The 20,881-nt window shown below is 44.1% G+C and overlaps 1 protein-coding gene across 2 annotated transcripts in view; it reads left to right on the top strand.

The window, feature by feature from the left end:
- Nucleotides 1-20,881, top strand: part of KCNK2 (potassium two pore domain channel subfamily K member 2) — a 134,209-nt gene that overhangs the window by 39,325 nt on the left and 74,003 nt on the right. The window contains exons 1-3 of one of the 2 annotated variants that reach the window (XM_063328464.1): nucleotides 12,159-12,183; nucleotides 12,812-12,869; nucleotides 14,619-14,929. In XM_063328464.1, coding sequence (XP_063184534.1) covers nucleotide 12,869; nucleotides 14,619-14,929 — 312 coding nt within the window. In that variant the 5' untranslated portion in view covers nucleotides 12,159-12,183; nucleotides 12,812-12,868. Of the gene's footprint in view, nucleotides 1-12,158; nucleotides 12,184-12,811; nucleotides 12,870-14,618; nucleotides 14,930-20,881 lie in introns of those variants that run through there. The other variant, XM_063328463.1, reaches the window with a different exon arrangement.

The following is a 20,881-nucleotide window of genomic DNA, read 5'->3' as shown; positions in this document are numbered from 1 at the left end:
AGTCTGTACTAGAGAGAAAATTTACGGTGAGGACTAAAGGAATAAGCCCCTTTGAATAATTGGCATGCCCTCCATTCTAAAGTAACAGGTGACTGTGTTTTGGCTTGGTTCATATGCTGATTTTGAATATGATGGGTAAGTGTGTTTCTATCATAGTTCCACTGTATCCAAAACCAAGCTCTGCACACTTTTTTTCAGATACACTTTTTTTTAGTGTTTGCCTTTCGTGCTTTCCTGCAGTTAGTATTTTCTGAGAGCTGCGCTCTGCTGAACACCCATGGAAACTTCTTCAGCAGGTAGGCTACTTCTGTGTCATGGTATGTGGGAGTCCTTCTCATTTCCCTGGGCTCAGGACCGATGCAAGGCTGAATGCCACTGCTGTACTGGGCCAAGACCCAGGCGTGCACCATTCCCTTGTCCCTGCACCTCTCAAACCCCGTTCCCATGCCAACGAAAGCTCAAGCCCAGAGCCTGAGCATGAGCCGTGGCACGTTGTAGCCAGGCGTTGGTCTGAACGCTCTGTGGAGTGGGACCCTGGGGCATGCCAAGGCATGCACGGGAACATAAATATATACATAGCCACAGAAATGTGAGAACTGAATGCCTGTAAGTTTTTAGGCTTCCTTTGAAGTTGATGGGAATTTACTTGAATAAGGTATGTGTAAAAATAGAATAGAAGTTCAGTTTTGGCTTGTTAGGACATGGGTGCCAATAGTAAATGCTTTATTACCAAATTCATCGGCAGCTAAATTTTGGGGGATTAAGAATACTCCACCCAAAGGCTTGCTGGTTAAAGCATTCACAGGGAGGTAGAAGATGTGAGCCCAGATCTTCTCTCCTGTCTCCCAGGTAGATATTTCAGCTACTGAGTTGCACGGAGTGGTGCCTTTTAGCTCTTTGTTCTCTCATTTTCCTCCCTCCCTTCCCACTTTTTACTCCATCCTTGTCAAGTACTTTAAAAAGCCCACCCAAACAACATCTGGAATCTGAAGTGCGGACAGATCCTCCCTTGAGAGACTTAAATCCCAGACCTTGACAGGGTTTAGTACAATTCTTTTTCTGTAGTGTTGCCCAGTGGCTAGTTAATAACAGTCCCTGGAAGACCGTTACGAGTTCCGCTCATGGGTGACTTTCCCCATATGTTATATAGGGAACTCAGGCTCTAACTTTGATCTGCATCTGCAGTGTTTAACTAAAGCTAGGTGCATCAGTGCAGAACATGGTGACTCTTAAATCACTGTGTTGACTAAGCCCAAAGCCTGTAAGAACCGAGGTGAAATCACAAGAGATGACTAGTGAAGCACGGCTGACTTTATTTTACGGCGGTGTAATCATCTAAGTCAATGAGATTGCATCCATACGCAGTAACTGACGAGATGTGAATCTGGTCTGGAAGAAAGACCATGTCACCTACCCCTGTCCTGCGTTATTGCAGGCAGCTAGACCATGTAATTCCTTTCACAAACTGGTGACCCTCCAGCCTCCAGCTTGACATTATACATTCTGCAGCATTAAATGAGTATGAGTCTAAGGAACATAAAGTTACAGACTTCACTATGGCAGCATCTTGTATGTCAGTATGTCTGTAGTAAGAGGCCTTAGGGAACACTTATGGTAAGACAGTGAGTCCCATGCTGTAGGTCAGAAAGTCACAGATTTCAGTGCCAGTAGTCTGTTCAGCTAAGTGATAGCTCTAGCTTTGTTGCATTATAGGAGTGTATAAACAAGTTCATTAAACTGCTGATATTTATTTCATTATTATAAACTGCTTACGATATACTAATATAATTTTTTAATATTATAGTAATAATTAGAGCTTATAGCTAATGTATAAATATAGTATATGTAGATAATATAGATGTATGCATATCTAAAATGTGCAAGTGGTATATTTACGGATGCATTGCTGTTAGTTCATCAGTAACTGTTATATACAGCTTTCATGTTATTTGCTTTAAGAGAATCATGGCTGGGTGTGATACTTTAAATATAAGCTGTGTTTTTCCATATATAGCTTTCTGTTAAATATTCCACACAGCAGCTATCATGCGTATGTTCTTCCCTAAGTGGTCATTTGGAATGGCTAGTAGTTCAGCAGTTATTGACGGGTTGCTTTCTTGTCTAAAAATAGAGGAATGTGTGGATCCTTTTACACAGCGGGTATTCAAGTAATAATGAAAGTGATTGATGATAAAAAGCTTTCTTTCTACTCTTCTGTCATCAACAACCTATTGGGATCAAGAGAACACTGGGATAGAAATTAATCTTCCTTGAGTTATTCTAAACAGTCAACTGATGGGAGATTTCTTTGATCTCATTCAGTTGAAATTGATTAATTCTGTTAATTACTGTGTTTGAACTGAGTTAGCAGGAATTTTCTGCGTGTTGCAGCATCCTTGATGGTTTGTCCTTTTGCATGCCAAACAAGTAAACGTGGTGTCAGTGTAGTGTTTGCTGACTAAGATTGATGATGACTATCGGTGATAAATATCTGTAGAAGTGATCAGATGTAATTTGTTTCTGTACTTGGGTTTTTCATTGAGACTGTCATTGGTTAAAATGCATAAACAGTCCTTGGAGCAGGAACTCATGTCTTCCTCTGCCAAGTGAATACATAATCACTAAGATCTCCCTCTGTCCTTTTCCCACCTCATGAATCCTAAATTCTACAGGAAGAACTGGGATTACATTAGAGTTCTTTACTGCCTGCTGGATGACGGGATTGCCATAAATCTAAGGAGGTCCCTTGAATCTCATGCCATCTCCTTATTACCCTACTGCCTGCTGAGTGGGTTCTGATTAACGTTGATAGTGGGGGACTAATCTCCTACCTGGAGTTTGTTTTTTCCAGTAAGCAGACTCAATTTTACAAGCTAGAGGAGACAACTGGGGTGCTTGGGACTGCAAGAACAGGCTGACATACACTGAAGGATTTACCGAGGAGATGGCTGCTTAAGGTTTGTCAGCCATCCTGAAAGCTGTCTTTGCTCTAACTAGCTTTTAGTCAAAAATAAAATTATTTATTATACTAAAATTTTAAGATTAAAAATAATAAAAAATCAGTAACTAGTTCTGGAGAGAGGTATAAGAAATGGAACAACTAAACATGTTGTAACTACATGCCATTCTAGCTAGGCTTCAAGGTGATTTGTCTTTCCCATGTAGCGAGTAGGCAATTAAGCCAAAATAATTTCCAAAACAATTGCCACAGCCCTCTGATGCTGGGATCCAGTTCTCTTGCATCTTGCCTGCCATGGGTTAGTCTTTGCTCTCTAAAAATGCCTTTGGAGTGCCCTTCTGTGACAGTGTAGGCTCAGCGGGAAGTCAGCAGCTAGCTGACTCTGAAGCAACCCTTTATGCAATAGGAAGGCAAAGCATAATGACAAACTCAGTGCTTCCTCTGGGGATAAACAGGTCATTTACCTGCTTTCAGTAAAAATCTTTCTGCTGAGGGCAAGGGAGGTTAAACTTTCTATGCACCTGTGTAAGTATATTACTATTTATAACACTCGAGTGTAAACCGTATTTTGCACAAATACATAAGTGAGAACAACAAATACAGCTCAGTAATATTTCCTAGAGACCAGACACAGTCACGAGACAGCACACTTGAGTCCAATAATGTATTAGGATCAGTGATCTCTAAGTGTGGCTTGCTGGAACTGCAGGAGTCCCAGTTCCTTCCCACAAAGGTGAAAGATGTGGATTTAAATTCCTTTATGCAGAAGAGTCCTTTTTCCCCTTATCCTGAGAGAGTCTTCCAATCATTGCACTATTGCAGAAAAATTTGGTGGAGGTGTTTCTTCTATTTATGTTTTAAAAGAAAGTGCTAACCATTCCTACATTTTCCATAAAGTTTGTTCTGCTAGCCTTCCAGAAAAGCCTAACAAATAAACTCCCCTGAGGAGATAAGTAAGGCAGGCTTATTTTCTGGATCAATTGGGCATAAGAATGCCATTAGTGCTGAGCAGCATGGTGGGAAGTGTATTTGTGTCCAGAAGCACAAAACTTGCTAAAGAACACCAGTGGTGAAAACTGAGCCACACAGAAATTAAAAGAAATAGTTTTTTCGGGATCACATTTTTGCGTGTAGGTGCCTCTGTCCAAGTTGGATGCCAGTTTGTCCCCTTCACAATGATCTAGAAAAACCCAACGTAGCTGACATAGAGTAACTCCAGAACTGGATGCAACACATACATGCCATGGAAGAACTGTATTTGAGCCAGTTTGCCATGCTGAGAGGTCAGAGTTACTAGTTTGAGTGTACTGCTGTGAAGACCATACCTGCCCTTCCTTCAGGAGCTGGCGATATTTTTGTGGTTTGCCTCACAGTCCTATGCGTGCAGCAGCTTGCTCTGGATTCCCACACAGCTCCATGTGCGATGCTGTGATGTACAGGTATATCCAAAATCCTTCACATCTGGATTACACGTTTTTCTGTAGATTTGCTAGCAGGATGCAGGACCTACTCCCTGTGACCCTGTAAATTAGGAATAAGGGATATTTTCCCCACAAGTCTAATTTATTAGTTACAATATTGTGATCATAGCTGACTTTCCAAAATATTCTAGGCAATTTTTATGAGTAAGGAAAATCATCAGATCTTCCCTCTAAAATAAAGAAATTGCCAATGAATCCCCAAGAATCTGGTACAAATGTTCAGCCTGAGGCTTCCTTACTCACAGCTTTTGTTGCATTTCTTCCATTGAGATATTCTTACTGGATAATGCCTTAAGTAAATCTTTTGAGTAGTAATCCCCTTAATATCTGAAGTTGTTCTGAAAGAGAACATGAAAAGCTAGGAAAGCAATAATTACAGGAATTGGTTTCTTTATGGCTTTTCTATTAACTTTTCTTGGCAGTCATGCTTCTTAAATTGGTATACTCCCATTTTTAACAAAAAAAAAATCACAGAAAGTTTACGTAGATGGTTACAGGGGGTGACTTATGCTATATCTGTTGCCAGTATAAATAATTTAGAAAAATAATATTTTTATTGAAGAATACCTTTTACACTAGCGTAATGAATTTTTTACAATCTTACTTTTCCCACTTACGCCATAGGGCAAGTGATCTTTTTGGGCAAGTGATTATAAAAATATTAAGATGTTGAGGATTTTAGAAATAGAACAGCCTTCATGTCCGGGCTGCTACAATGTCATGGAAATTTCATAATATTAATTTTAGCTGTTTTATGTGAAGAGGTCACATAAAGTAACTTTCTCACCAGTCACAGTCCTAAGTGCATCTGGTTCTGTTTGGTGCCTGGGGTATTTACATCTGGGGGATATTTATATTTGCTATGCAAAGAGAAAAACATGGGCCAGCCTTCCCCTATATTTTGTATCTACATTTTCCTTGGAGCTGGAAACCAGCTTTTAATGTTCCCTCTAGCAACTGAAAATAAAACTGGAAACCGTACAGAACAGTGGGTCAATTTCCTTGCATGCTTAACATCAGCGGCATGACACAACTGAAAGACTTTATTTCTAGCAAAAATGTAAAGGTAGATTTTCAGATCAGAGAATCATAGAATGATTAGAGTTGGAAGGGACCTTAAAGATCATCTAGTTCCAGCCCCCTTGCCATGGGTGGCTGGGATACTTTAAAGCTGAAAGGATGAGTATGAACCTTTAGCTTGTCCTGCCAACACAGTCCATAGCTGCCAGCCCAAGATTAAACCACCAAGACCAGAATTTCAAGGTTTACAGTTTAAAGAAAATAGAGGGAAGGAAGGGTGGAAGTGCTGAGCAATGCCAACGGACCGTGCATCTGAATGGTGGCAATTTATGCTTCTTACTGTCCAAGCACCTTATGAAAACGGGGCTCTGTCACCCAGCTTTCTGCCTGCATGGTGGTAGTGGCATCTTTATCACAGCAGAAGGATTTGGCCACTGGGAAGTGCAGGTGATCCTTTGCAGATAAAGCTTTGAAGTTTTGACTCTCTGATTTTCAAAGTCAGACTTTTAATGTGATATGAAATTACCTCTTCACCTCTGTTTAGGCACTTCAGTGTGAATCTGGGAGATACTTTTTTTTCTAAGAGTTTTAAAAGCTGAAACTCTGTGCCTCTTTAAATTAACTAACCATTACTTACAGCTGCCATATTTTGACATTAGCATTAGCACACAGCTTAGTTTCACAGTGTGATTTGTGAGCTCTGTGCCTGGCATGGGGAGAGGAGAAAATGACAAAATAATTGAGAAGAGATAAAATAAGAGGTCTATGCTTAGAATGAGCTCTCGAATTAAAAAAAAAAAAAAACAAACCCAGAGACTACCAAATGCTGTCTTTCTGTAAAAAATATGCAGCATCTTTTCCAGATGTATCTCCATGTAGCTGAACATGCAGAGACTGGCAGAAAACCGTGTATCTTGTCCACATTTGAAAATAATTCATACATTTCATTGCACATTTGCACATTCTCTTATGGCTACTGCCACGTAGAGTAAGTCTGGTGGTTTTAAAACGTAGATGATACTTAATGTTCTACTTTTCCATCTCATTTGTATTCTTTATTTCTGTCAGCAAGTTCTTTCATTATCCCTGCATGATACTTATTTAGTATTGCCTTGGCTATTTTCTCTTCTCTTGTCTTTCTGGTTTGTTTTGTTTCTTCCAAATTTTATTTGTGGATTACTCTACAAGAAAAGCACTAATGCTATTTTAGGTGATTTTCAGTGTCCTCTGTCTCTGTTTTATTTTATTTACAGATTGTTGTGCCATAGGACTGTGTCACAATTTCCAGAGTTCCCTAAAATGTCGATGTAGTACTTTACAAATATAAAAATCAAATCCTCAGTTCCTCAAGACATAGTTTAAAAGTAAGCACCTGCTTACTTACTTGAGGGAAACTACCGTTAGAGTCAGCATGAACTTTGGCCATTGTCTTGTCAGGCCTGATGTGTGCAGTCTTATATGTATGTTCTTTTTCTTTCAAAATACTCCATGCTTTTGTCCAGTCTGCAAAGACAATACAGAGATTAGGTTTCCATCTCATAAGTCATCCAGTAGCACCATGAAAATCTATGAGGACAGTTGCATGATTGGTACTAAGGGGTGTGGACAGCCAGATATAAAATCTAGATGTTCCCATTGTCAGTCTCCTATTTTGAAGAGACCACAACTAGCAAGAATGAAAAACAAATTACAAACCAGCAATTTTGTAGAACATTTTGATGATTACAGAACAACATTTTGTAATCATCCCAAAGCACCACTAGCTTTCCCTCAAGGAGATCAGTAATTCAAATACTAGTAAGTTTTCCCTGTGTATAAATAATCCATAATAAAGGTGACATATGGCAATTCACATTTATCATTGATGAGAATGGCATTGAAAAGTTAGTTATAATTGTTGCTTCTGAAGCTGTCCAAGCACAACAGATTTGTGAAAGCAAATATGAAAAAACAGTGGCAGCACATGTGACAAATAAATCCCATTAGGTCGGGAAACACGACACAGGCAGGGAGGAAACCCACTGGGAGATCTGCAAACCAGTAAAGAAAAATACACATTCACAATATTAATTACAACAGCGAATACTTTATGGGTTCTAAAACAACTTCCCACTTGCTGCACGTGGATAAATAGATAAGAATTACTAGTGATGGAAAGAATTAGAACCTAATTAAAACTGACAACTGAGCTGTATGAAAATAGATGGGCACATGTAAACATTTTTTCTAGTAATTGATGAGGTGAGAAACAATGGCTTTTCTGCTGAAGAAATAATTTGTCAGACTGTAAGACAGACACTGAGGGTAGGTGTAATAGCTTGCTAGTGAGATAAAACTCATTAATACATATTCTACTTGCGCCACATATGCCTAACTCATTTGAAAATGTGAATTAAAAGCGATCACGTATTTTTAAATTATGGCTTTACCATTTTCAGAGGCAGCTGAGGGCTGAGTATCACTTAGCTGCAAGTGTCTCCTGCCTGTTGCCTTCTCTTTGGCCTCCTGGTGCTGGTGGTGGGCTGGGAGGGTGGGCTCTCGGCAGGGTCCCTGGGAGCAGCCCTGTGTCCTTACTGCCTGTGAAGCACATGGTCGGGCTTCTCATTTGCTCAAAGGAGAAGCAGACCGTGTGCCATTAGTTTCTCGTTTAGTGTAAATTCCCATCACAGGATATGACTAATGGTTTAATGGCAGAATACAGTAACATGGCATGGCCTTAATGTCATAATTATCCATAAAGAACCGACAGAGATCTTTTAATGTCTCCGAAGAAGTCAAGAGACAAGTAATTTGTAGGTCCCGCTGAATAAGTAAAATGAGCCTTAAAATCAACTTACTAAATAAGTCCAGTAGTATTTCTGCTGAGCTCTGTTGTAATAAAACTTAGCAGTAGCAAAGGTTTATCCTTGATTTTAACTGGGTGTATGGTTTGGGCCATTCTGAAGAGAGGCAGAGGTTTCCTGCTCTCATGTCACAGGAAAGTGTCGTTTCCTGTAGAGGGGAAGATGCTGTGTCCCCAGCAAGGCCTGAAGCCTACAGCCATACATATTTAATCAAAGGCCTGGGTCCCCTGCGGCAAATTAAATAGATGCCCACCGGAATAGTTTGTTGAAGCCAGTGAGGGAAATGGCCTCACTGGGAGCCTTGCCATAACAGTTCCTTGGGAATGTAGAAATCCTTGGCTATTAAATAAGAGTGAAGAAGGCTGGCACCTGTGGCACCTACTATTAATGCAGCTGGTTACAGAAGAGCATCTGCTGCACCCAGAGGTGGGGGCTTAACAAGAGCCCCTTGCTCCGGGCACAAAGCAAATGCTTTTCATTGCCTTCCAGGGAGGGGATGGCTCCTGCGATCGGAAAGAGGAAAAGAAAGTGTTAGCGACAGATAAGGGTACTTTTGATGTACGCTTTTTAAATTGATCTTTCTATAGTGATATTTTTCTGGAATAACTGTTTCCTTACAAGTGTGCTCCTGTCCTACCAAAGCTATGTTTAGATCATCTACAGCTGTTATTTGTATGAATATGTGATTGCTATGTTTATCATGCAACGTTGACTTCCCCTGCATGCTGCATGCCTGTCTCTGTCGGCTGAGCCTACTTTTAACATTTCAAAGAGTTGAGCAGCTTCCAGCAGCCACCGTCTGTGAGTAATGTGGCCATCCCAAATTCATGCCAATACATTTTTAGACAGCATTTGACAGTCCTGTGCTTTGTGAGTCTTTCTTATGTTAGCATGAAATACACAAGCCTGCATACGCTTAATCTTACAAGCATTTTTTTTTCTTTAGTTTGTTCAGATAAATCTCTTTGGCTCAGTAGCAAGCCCATTTGCTTGCAAGGCTGGAGCTCTCTATTGTAGCCCCTTTTACTACTTAATGTTGCCCGTGTTGGTTGGTGGTATGTTTTGCCAGTGATATGCTGCATTTGAGTGTGTTTGTTTAAGTAAAGCTCAGGCCTGATACTTCAAACTGGGTGAATGTCAGTTCCAAATTTGAGGGCAAAATGGTCACACACAATATTCAAACAATGCGTGGTGTACATTACAATAAAAATATTGGAGGGCATGACTCCACAGAATAAATGCTGGTGCTATATAAGGCCTCCAGAAAATAGGAGTTGCTATACACAATGTTTTTTGTTGTACACCACAATAAGAATTACTAGTTGTCTTGCTGGATTTCTGTCATTAAAGGTACCTACTGTCTGTGGAGTGTTTCATAGAATCACAGAACCATAGAGTTGGAAGGGACCTCTGGAGATCATCTAGTCCAACCCCCCTGCCAGAGCAGGGTCACCTAGAGCAGGTTGCACAGGAACGCGTCCAGGCGGGTTTTGAATGTCTCCAGAGACGGAGACTCCACCACCTCTCTGGGCAGCCTGTGCCAGTGCTCTGCCACCCTCAAAGTAAAGAAGTTCCTCCTCATGTTTAGGTGGAACTTCCTATGCTCAAATTTGTGCCCATTACCTCTTGTCCTGTGCCCGGGCACCACTGAAAAGAGCCTGGCCCCATCCTCCTGACACCCACCCTTTAAGTATTTATAAACATTGATAAGGTCCCCTCTCAGTCGTCTTTTTTACAGACTGAAGAGACCCAAATCCCTCAGCCTTCCTTCATAAGAGAGGTGTTCCACTCCCCTAATCATCTTGGTAGCCCTTTGCTGCACCCTCTCCAGCAGTTCCCTGTCCCTCTTGAACCGGGGAGCCCAGAACTGGACACAGTACTCCACGTGCGGCCTCACCAGGGCAGAGTAGAGGGGGAGGATGACCTCCCTTGACCTGCTGGCCACACTCTTCATGATGCACCCCAGGATGCCATTGGCCTTTTTGGCTATATCTGTAGTAGAAGTCTATATCTGTAGTACTACTATATCTGTAGTAGAAGAGAGAAAGCACAGCTCGAGTCCACTTTAAGTAAACTGTAAACTTCAGCTGAGGATTACATCTGGGATCACAATAGGTGGAAAATATCAGCCAACTGAAAGTAGATATTGGAGATATTTACTAGGTAATTAATGGAAATAATTACTTTCACAGACACATATCTTCAGCTATTAAAGCTGAGGCACCAATTCCTGGTGTGGATCTCAAAATGGTTCCTGCCCGTTGGGTAGAATGCCTGAATTTAAGGCCTGATACAAACCCTCCTGAAACTACTGGGAGGCTTCCCACTGATTTTAGCTTGTAGGCAATAAGTCTGACCCTTTTTCAGCTTTTAATAATAATTCCTCCACTCAAGGAAAAACAAAATCTTATTCCAAATATTTAGATTGCTAAAGAAAGGCATGTAGTACTATTTTCCACAATATTTCACAGACACACAGGCCAGCATGGAGGAAAATTTTCATGCCTGTTTTCCCATAGGATGTTGGAAGAAATCCTGTGAAATTACTCTTTTCCATGAGGTAGGAACAGACAGTGTTCACATAGGCTGATGGTTAAGAAATCTTTTTGGGAGAAAGGGGGAAAGAGGATGATTTTTTTTTTTGGTATAAAAAAGATCCAGGTGTGAAAACTTTAATATTCAAGAATCCCTCGAGCGAGGGAGCATCAGTAGACGGGAGCGGGCATTTCACTTTTCTTCTGTTGTTCGAGGATTGGGACTATGTCGACGAAGTTACCTGTAGGAGTGAAGGTCTGCTTGCAAACGGGTTTGTTGGATTGGGCCCAACGGCTCTCGATACTCAACAACTGCTTTGCTGGTTGATGGTGATGGGGAGCAACGAGCTACGGCTCAAACTGAAATAGCAGACGCAGCTTCCTGCCCTATGCTGCATCTCGTGGAGAGGCGTGAACGCGCAAGGGAAGATTGGCGTGATTGATGTTGCTGAAATTGGAGTCCTAAGGAACTCAGGATTACACTCATTTGTATTATGTCACATTGATACGCAGAAGCGTTAAAATAAGTGACTTCTAAAGTGTTTGCTGATGGTGCTGCTGATTTGAGCAGGATTATAGCCCATTAAACACCCGATGTATGACTGACTTTGGCTGTTTTACAGATATAGCCTCTGGCTCTAAATGCTTGTGACCTATAACCATTTTTTATGGTGAGTAATTTTTTAACGTGTTTGCAGAGACTTTTTAGAGAGTGGTCATGGGGGCAGTTTTTGGATTTTCTTGGTAAATCCTCGTCTTTTAGGCGGGTGTAGACGTTGATCAACACAGTGTGAACAACTGACCCATGGGTACCGTCACAGGTGATAGATGACCGGGAAATCGGGGAGTTAGCCCGTGGCAAAGATAACAAGAAGAATTTCAGGCTTTTTAAGTGGCAGAAACCACACTTGAAGCAGCATTTCTGATGTATCCATCAGACTAAAATGGAAGGAGGCAGTACGCTGGCAGTGCGTGCGATAGGAGAGCAGCTACCATCCCTGACTCCTAGATCCCACCTAGTTAACTCCTTGCAGCAGAACACCGGGCTGCAAAGCACACGGGTTAAAAATCAGGCCAAGACGGGAAGGACGGAGCCGCCGCGCTCCGCAGCCCCGCGCCGCTCCCCGGCCAGGGCCGGGGTCTCCCGGCTTGTCCCCCCGCTCCTCTTGCGGTGACATCTCCTCTAGTTCAAAAGTTCACGGGGAGGCTCTGGCGAGGCGGTGGCGTTCGGGGCTGGAGCGGGGACCGCCGGCAGGTCCTGCCTCGCCGGCGGGGGTGGCCGGTGCCTTCTCCTCCCTCCCGCCTCTCTCCTCGCTCGTTTCCAGGCGAGACCTTGCTCTCCGCAGGTACCGCTCTGCCTCCCCCCCACCGCTCCCCCACCCCCCCATCCCGCCGCCCCCCTCCATTTTTTTCCCTGCGCCCCTGCAGCATCTGCCCGCCGCCCTGCCGGGCCGCCTGCGCGGAGGGGCGCGGAGGGGCGCGCACCGCCCGGCGGGCCGGGAGCGGCGCGGCGCTGCCCCCCCCGCCGGCGGGAGGCGCGGAAGGGGGCGCGGAGGGGCGGCGGGGGGTGGGGGGGGCAACCCGCGGCGCGGCTGCCCGCCGCCCCACAAAAGGCATCAGCGGGCTGGGGCTGCTCCGCACGCCCCGCGCACCGGAGCACGCACGGACACGCACACTGACACACACACACGCTCTCACACATACACTCCCGCTTACACGCACACACACACACATACACGCCGCGATGTGCGATGCGCGATGCGCGACGTGAGGCACCTCGCACGCCCCGGGGCCGGGGGGAGCCGGCGGGATCCGCGCTGCCAGCCCGCCCCCCCCTTGCCGCTCCCTCTCCTCCAGACCCATCCATCAGCCTCCTCCTCTCGGTCTGCTCCTTCCTTTCTTTTCTTTTTTTCTTTTTTTTTTTAAATAATTTTTAAAAAATTTTTTAATTTGCTCTAACTGTATCTACCCAAGCCCTGAAAAAATGCCTGCCCGTGGAGCGAGGAGAGGGCACCGGGTCGGTAAATAAGAAGTGAGTACGAGCACAATGGCGTGCCTCCCCGCTCCCAGCCCTGCGGATGCTGCATGCGCCCCTGCTTCCCTCGCCACCGGGCGCGGGGGGGACCCCGGGATGCTCCCCGCGCCGCGGCGGCCCTGGTCCCCTTTGTACCTTGCCTGGCTGCCTCCCCTTCCCTTCCTCTCCCGGCGCCGCTCCGCGCCCCGGCCCCGCCGCCGGCCGCCTCGCCCCCGCGCCGCTCCCCGACGCGGAGCATCCCCGCCAGCGGCGGCTCGGGGCTCTCCCGCCGCACCGGGGCTGCGCCCCTCGGGGGCGGCGGGCATCCCCCGGCGCATTGCACCGGCCGCGGGGAGGGGGCGGCGGGGCCGGCGGCGGAGCGGCGGTGCCCGCTGCCCGCTCCTTTGTTCGCTGCCGGCGGCCGCGGCCGGTCGGCGCTGCCCCGGGCGGGCGGGCGGCGGGCTCGGCGGGGCCGGCCGGGAGGGGAGCGGCCCCCGCCGGGAGCGTCGCGGGCCCCCGGCACCGTCCTTGGGGGGGCTCGGAGGGTCGCGGGGGCTGCGACGGGAGAGGGCAAGGCGGCGGGGAGGGGGCTGCCCCCGCCAAGGTGTGGGGCGCGGGGGGAGCGCGGCCGTCCCCGGGTGCCCGCGGGGCGTGGGGCGGGGGCCGGGGCGGCGGGAGCGGGAGGCGTGACGGCGGGGTGCGGGGTGCCCGGGTCCCCAGCTCGGCCCCGGCTATGGGCTGCCTCTCTCCCTCCTCGTCCCTTCTCCCGGCGCCGGGGGCCGTGCCTGAGCCCGGCGGGTGCCCAGGTGACCGTGCCACCGCCACCCCTGCTGGGGACGTGTCCCACCTCCGCCGTCCGGAGGGAGACTTTCCTCGAGGTTGAGATCAGGTCGTTTCCCACCGGCAGCTGGAAGCGGTGTCGTGGCCGTTGAAAATGTACTTGTAATTCAAAACAATTTAAATATAGCTCGTGCGGTCATCTGCTGTGGCCATCTTCCCACAGCAGACCTTTACCTGCGCTTGATGTGGCGGATTTTTTTTTTTTAGTGCCTGTGAGTTGCTGGTAGTCACATGAGTTATCGAGATACTTGATAACACACTCAGCTGCTCTTTTCCTAACCCGGTGGGTTTTTGTAGCTGTAAATAAAAATACACGCCTTAACAAATGGGTGACTTTTCCAGTAAGTATACATACGTTTTACTGGTATTTTCTGAAAGGTGTAATCGATACGCAGTTAACGCTTTAAGACCGGTATGGTGAGCAATGTATTGTTTTTATGGTTGTGGCTGGGGAGTTCAGAAGCGATCATGCAACTGTTCTCAGTATTTATTGGAGCGCAGGACGAAATAGGTGAGAGAAAGAAGGATTTGTATTTTTCTGCTATCTCTGTAATGCTGAGGTAAAACACAGCTGGAAAGCTGCTTAGCAGTGCTTAAGAGAGCAGCAGATGTAAAGAATCCCTGCAGCAAAATACCACCTTATACTAATTTTAATTCCAAAGCATAGGGGAAGTCTGGGTTTATGAAATGAACGAATATGAGAAGGGGACGGACACACACAGAAAATGTTGCAATATGTGTAAAGTGGATAGTACTACTGAGGGCAGCAGGTTCATTGTAACGTGGCGTGGGGTTTATGTGAAACATTCAGCAGTTCAAGAATTCCAGTTGGAAGCAACAGAATTTCTGTAATCTCTTGGCAAGAAGTTCAGTTATGGAAATCTGAGCGGCACTGTAAAAATTAACTTTCTTTTTCTGTTTTGCCAGTGGCGGCACCTGACTTGCTGGATCCCAAATCGGCCACTCAGAACTCCAAACCAAGATTATCATTTTCCACCAAGCCTACTGTGCTCTCTTCACGGGAGGAAAGTGATTCGGCTATTAATGTTATGAAATGGAAGACAGTCTCAACAATTTTTCTGGTGGTAGTCGTGTATCTAATCATTGGAGCAACAGTATTTAAAGCCCTGGAGCAGCCCCATGAGACCTCCCAGAGAGCCACCATTGTGATTCAGAAGCAGACGTTTGTATCTCAGCATTCCTGTGTGAATGCAACAGAGCTTGATGAACTGATTCAGGTAATCCATACCAAACCCTTGTCACCATGGCTTAGAGGAACAAATGATATATGACAGCACTGCCGCGATAAAGGGGGAAAACTTTATTAGCAAAGCTCTGTGTTGGCCGAGTGATGTAACAAGTGTTAAGACCAGAAGTTGAACAATAGCGTTTTCATGCAAAGCCTCATGGTTGAAAAGCTATTGCTATTTTTAGGTCCACTATGCTTGGTAGACAGCCTTTTCACTGAAGCCTCCCTTTATACTAATTAAATGATTATTCATCAGCAGTATATATAATTAATAGTTCACAACGGAATTGATATATTGATTGTGCCTTACCAGGTCTGTCAATATTTGAAATGCCTAATTCAGAGGAAGAAAATACACCAACCATTGCCTTAAAGGACTTCTAATTTACCATGATTGTATCAAACTAGCTTTCCTTCCAGCTGTATGTTTCTTTATATTGATTTTGTTTTAAGTACAGGAAAGTACCACGGACTTGCTACTTTGATCTTAAATCTCAATTTTCTCTGCTTCTTAAAGGCGCATCCACAACTGATGTACATTGGTGTGTTCCTACTAACATGACTTTACCCTTGCAGGTCACCTGCCTCAGAACCACAGGAAATATTTATTTGCAGTAGCACAGAACTAGATCCAGAGCCTTATCAGGCCGTCTCCAACTTAGATCCCACATTCCCATGCCCTTATGAATATCCAGTGGCACTGCAGGGAACAGGAAGGGGCTGCCAAATAATGTCAGTTCTGGGGATGAGACCGTGAAATGGGAGGCTAGAGTGAACACCCAAGAGTTGGCAAGGATTGAGCCCTTCATTAACAGTAGCCGTGGGGCCGTCTGGGTCTGCAGAGCCTGAGATGGGACACTGGAGAGCAGGAGAGGGCGGTGGGCACCCAGACCCTGGCTAGCGTGAGCTCTGGAGGATGCTAGTTGCATGGGCAGCAAAGCTTTCTGGAGGTGGTGTTTGACAGCAGATCTGGCTGGGAGTTTAGAAGTTGATTTTACCTCTCTAGACCAATCTGCCTTGAGCATCAGCTCGGACACCTGGGGTTTTTTTCAGTTTTAAATGAGCTCAGAGTTATTTTTATGGCGCATCACTGAATTTTAAAGGCAAACTGGGAAAATGTCTTGTATTTTATGATTTCTTCCCTGCCTTGTTGCTAAAATATGTTCCAAAACTGCCGCCCTTTAAATGACTGTCAGGCAGTTCCTATCTCCATGTGTCCTGACCAGGCATGCCTGAGGAGGTGTTGTCGATGCTGATTTTGATGCTGTGTAAGAACTATGTTTCAGTGGTTTTACCAGCAGAATGTGAGATAATCTATCAGAGAAACATACAAGCACATTCTGATTAAGACAATCCCTTGTAGCTAGTATAAATATCCCCATATGAAATTTTTAGGTCAAATCCTGTACTTGTGAAGATAAAAATAGAAATTTTGAGGCAATATTACCTTACATTATCTGTGAGATGGTCATTAATCCAAAAACCGTTGAAATTTGCTCTTGAGTACTTGGATATTTTAGCATTTATGATTCCCTACCCAGAAGCACAGACTGGTAATAAAAAACCACTTCATCAGCATTCAGTGCCCATTTGATGTTCTGCGTAAAATAAATGACAGTTTCGGTACAATTATGAGAGCACAGATACCCGTATCAGCATTACCTCCCATCTTTGCTAGTGATCTTGGCATGCCCGGAAGGACACAGGCTTGTGAAGCACTGGGGTGTGACGCTGCCTTCCACAGCACATGGATGAGAGATGGTTGTGGGAAGAGTTTGCTTTGCTTGTTGTCGGGGTAAATGGAAAACTTATTTTCTCCTAGTTCCCTTTGCTCCTCTGCGAAGAAGAACACCACAACTTGGAGGCAGGAACGTGCTGTTACTCTCCTTTTATAGGAGGAGAGCTGAGGCCTAGGAAGCCTGGTCCTACAGGTGCATTTGGGTTCTTCCTTTACACAGAGTAAGGGATAACAAATTATATCAAGTTAAGTGTCAGGAAGTAAGTGAGTTGCCCAAAGTAAAATAGGAAATCAGTGGTAAAGAGTCTCAGATCCATTTTTCCAAGTCTAGGCTGCTACCCTAACCATGGGGTCATGTTTCTTCCCTACTTACCACTTTGTCACAGAAGCTAGATTACTGGAATGCATTTTGTCTGTCCGGGTTTATATCTGACTGTTATTAGAATATAATGCAGTATTTCTTCAGTTTTTGCTGGATGTCTGTATGAATAAAAATAAATAGTGCATGTGAGGAAAAAGTGTTATTTAAGAACGCACCGAAAGCTATAAAACTGAAAATTAATCCGTACTAGCGGAGGAAGAAGCTGGAATGATTAGTGTGCGTGAAGAAAATTACAGAGCTTACAAACTGTAATGTCTTCTTTAATCAAGTATTTACCTTGAGTCAAACTGTAATGACATTGTAAACTTTTCCTTTTGAACTTAGTGTTCTGGGATTCCAGAAACTGGTTTGGCTCTGGTTTGTGCTAGTCATTGCTCAAGGTGCTTGTCATACCAGGTTTTTTTGGTCTTCATAACTTTTGATCTGCCATTTAATCCTTACTCTGAAGCAGGCTTTGCTGTCCCAAGACTGCTAATGGACAGTACAATGAGCGGTGGCTTTGGTCAGGTGAGCAAATTAGGGAGACTATTTTGAGAGCACAATTTAGAAAAAGTGGAATGAAAGCCCAGTTCGCTAGGACCCAGGGGCCATCTAGCTTCCATCACCTTTGCTAAAATCTTCCCTTGGCCACAGAGCTGATGACAACGCAGAGGTGTGTGCTTCTATAAATGCACACAGGATCGGGAATTTTCCCTTCCTGTCTTCTCCATCCTTATTTTATCTCACCAATCACCAAAAACTTTCCTGACACAACAGTATATACTGTTGCCAGCTTTTCAGCACACGCAGCTTTATTCCCTGGGTTTTGAATTCCTGAAACTGTGTATTTTCACATTAATTGTGTGGCTTCTCTAGGTGTGCTCAGTGAGAATTATACTTTTATAGACTTTATATATTTTATATACATGTGAAACATGGGGCAATGGAGAGCTGCTATGCAGCATAGAAAGTGTGCAAAGTTAATGAAATAGAGTGCTCTGGTGTTGACAGCCAAGTAGCCTCAGCTGCCTCAGAAAAATGGCCTGGGTTTTCCTCAAAACTCTGCAGCCCGGTCCAGCAGCATTGTCTGTGTGTTAACAAATAGGTGGTCTTCATGACCTTCTCCGTCTCCGACTTCCATGGTCCAGTGTTGCAAATCTCTTTCAGTCTAAACCACTGAGAGCTGCTTCCGGGTTCATAATTTTTTTTGATATTTCACAAGCACTTCTATTTAATACCATAGTTAAAATGTGCAAAAGTCACACAGAGCATATCTGAACACCCAAGAGGTCACTTTTTCCAGGCAATTTCCACTGCTTTTGCTGTAGCTTGAAGCCAGTATTAACAACAATATTAAGCGGATCAGTGTGTGCTGTACACAGGAGTGCTGAGGTGGGCAGTCAGTGCACAGCGATCAGTGGTGGTCCATCTAAATCTCCATCTAAAGAAACATCCCAGCAGCGAAGCTTGTGAACATACAAGCACAAGCTTGGTGAGTCTAATCAGGGTACAGCAGACCAGCAAGCTGTGCAGTCTGTGTTTAAAGTTTCAGTTGGAAGGTCTTGAAAGGCTCTCTGTTGTTAACCCATGAGAAAGCATTGCTTTGGTGAAGGTTATATATAATATCTAATACATTGTAAAGCTATAGAAAGGGATGTGGCCCGACACTTGGCTACTATTCCATCTTTTGGAAGAACGCTTGACAATTCATCATGGACGGTGTTTTGGTTTCTCTGCCGATGCCTGCTCTCAACTTGGCCCTGCTATGCAACACAAAGTAACTGCCAGGTGACAGAATGAAAGAGTAAATGTAGTTCAGACTGTGTGAATTTTATATATATGTGACAAAATATATAAACCTGATCTTCATTTACACTAGGGATTTTTTACATCTCACATGGAACAGGTTTTCTTCTCCACCACTGAGCTTTTTGTGGGCAGAAGCTGATAGAAACCTGGGAGTAATCCAGCTATACACATGCAAATAACAATAACCATTAAAGCATGAAAAAAAATCTCTAATTGGAGAACTTGTATCTCTAATTATTTCAATCTAGTTCTAGTTCTCTTTTAGTGTGTTGGCTGTTCCCTATAGTAAGCTTGCCGCTAAATATTTGAAAACGTTGGAGACAGTTTCCAAACTCAGATGCACAAAGTGTATTGCCAAGTATCTAAAAAAAAGCTCCTGCTGTATTTATGCACCTGTGTGTAGTAGAAAATGTAAAGAGACCTGAGGTTACGTTGCTGATGTTCAGGTTGCATGCATGTCCTCCTGCAGTGCTGCGCAGCCATCAGATACATGCTTACACCTCCATGACATCTCTTGGGGTTAAGAGTTGTCTCTGGGGACGGGTGAGCCCGACTGATTGTGATATCCAACGACTTTGCAAAATTGCCGTTATTGTGGTTTCATGCACCTCATTCCTCTATAGGGGGGAAAATGAATTTGCTTTCCGCCCCCTCAGAACTCATATTGTTCCTAGGAGGTAAGGATGTGACCAGCATTGCGTATTGTGGGATGTCTTGGCAATGAGAGACAAATATTTATCCCCCTGCCAAAGAGAAAGCTGATTAAAAAAGAAAAGAGAAGAGCTTTTTATGTAAATATCAGCTAATTATGGATTACTCAGCAGTTATTTGTTTTAGTGTTGACCTTTATAAACCAAAATGGAAAAAAAAAATTCCTTTCAATCCCCAAGCATCAAGTTGTGTAATGTTTTATTTTCGCATACAAAAATCTATAATTTTTGCATACAAAAATAGGAAAGAAGAGAAATTTCAGTTATATTATTTTAAATACCTAGAGCGTTCCAGAAAGCTGGTGTGAATTATTTTAGTTATCTTAGTTAATTCTGAAACTTTGTTAACAAAGAGTTTTCAAGTAAAGGTACGCTGAAACTTAATAACAGAACATACCTCATTTCTGGTTCCTTTAGCAGAAACATCCTTCAAATATATTTATTCTGAAAACCCTAACAAGTGGAAAAAATAATATCATGCTGAACAGCACAATCTTTCTAAGTGGTAATTTTTGTTTTATAAAACCTTCCTTTTGAAATCTGAACAAGTTTTCAGGGTGCCGCTCCAAGCTGTCTCAGCAATAAACGACTCTTGTAGAGTTCTAAGTACAGCCCCTATCAGGGTATGTGGATTCTTCTGAAAACTGAATGCCCACAAAAATGTGCTTGCATTTAAAACAACAACAAAAAAGAGAATTAATGAACCACCAGGATTAGCTGAATTGACCTCGATCCCACAAGTTGATCTCCTTGGGTTCTGTGCGCGCTTGTGGTTAACACGAGGAGAAGAGCTCCTTATGCTGGCGTCCACAGTCATGTCCCATGCCTGGTTTCATCTGACATTTGCATCAGCTGCATTCTCCCTTTTCTTTCCATTCATCTCTTAGACTGTGAATGAGACCAAAATGTGTTTTCTTTTTATCTCCCTTGAGGAAAAATGTGGGGTTTTTTTCTTTACGTCTCTTGAGAAAAGCCTGACACAGTTATGAATGACATGGGAGCAGTGTTTCTTTCATCAAACTGGCATGACCAGGACGTCATCATGGCTTCTTATGTGATTAATTTCTTGTCAAAATATTTTACTTTAAAATATGTGTTTTCTGTGGCTTAATTTTTGTATTTCAAGGTAGCTAGCTACTTCAGTTGCACCTCCACCAGTGGCTGGTATTGTGTTGTTGTCATAGGCTTTTTTACAACTTGCATTGTAGCCCCAGGAGACTAATTTTGCGGCATCCTCAGGAATATGTTGTTTTATTTCAGCCAATAAGCTCCTTCAGCCATAGCCTCTCTGATTATGTAGCAAACTGTTGAAACAAAGAAGTG

This window comes from Chroicocephalus ridibundus, chromosome 3, assembly GCF_963924245.1.
Source record: "Chroicocephalus ridibundus chromosome 3, bChrRid1.1, whole genome shotgun sequence".
NCBI classification, from domain to species: Eukaryota; Metazoa; Chordata; class Aves; order Charadriiformes; family Laridae; genus Chroicocephalus; species Chroicocephalus ridibundus.
Note: the sequence above shows the minus strand (reverse complement) of the source record. Positions and strands in the feature narration are given on the sequence as shown.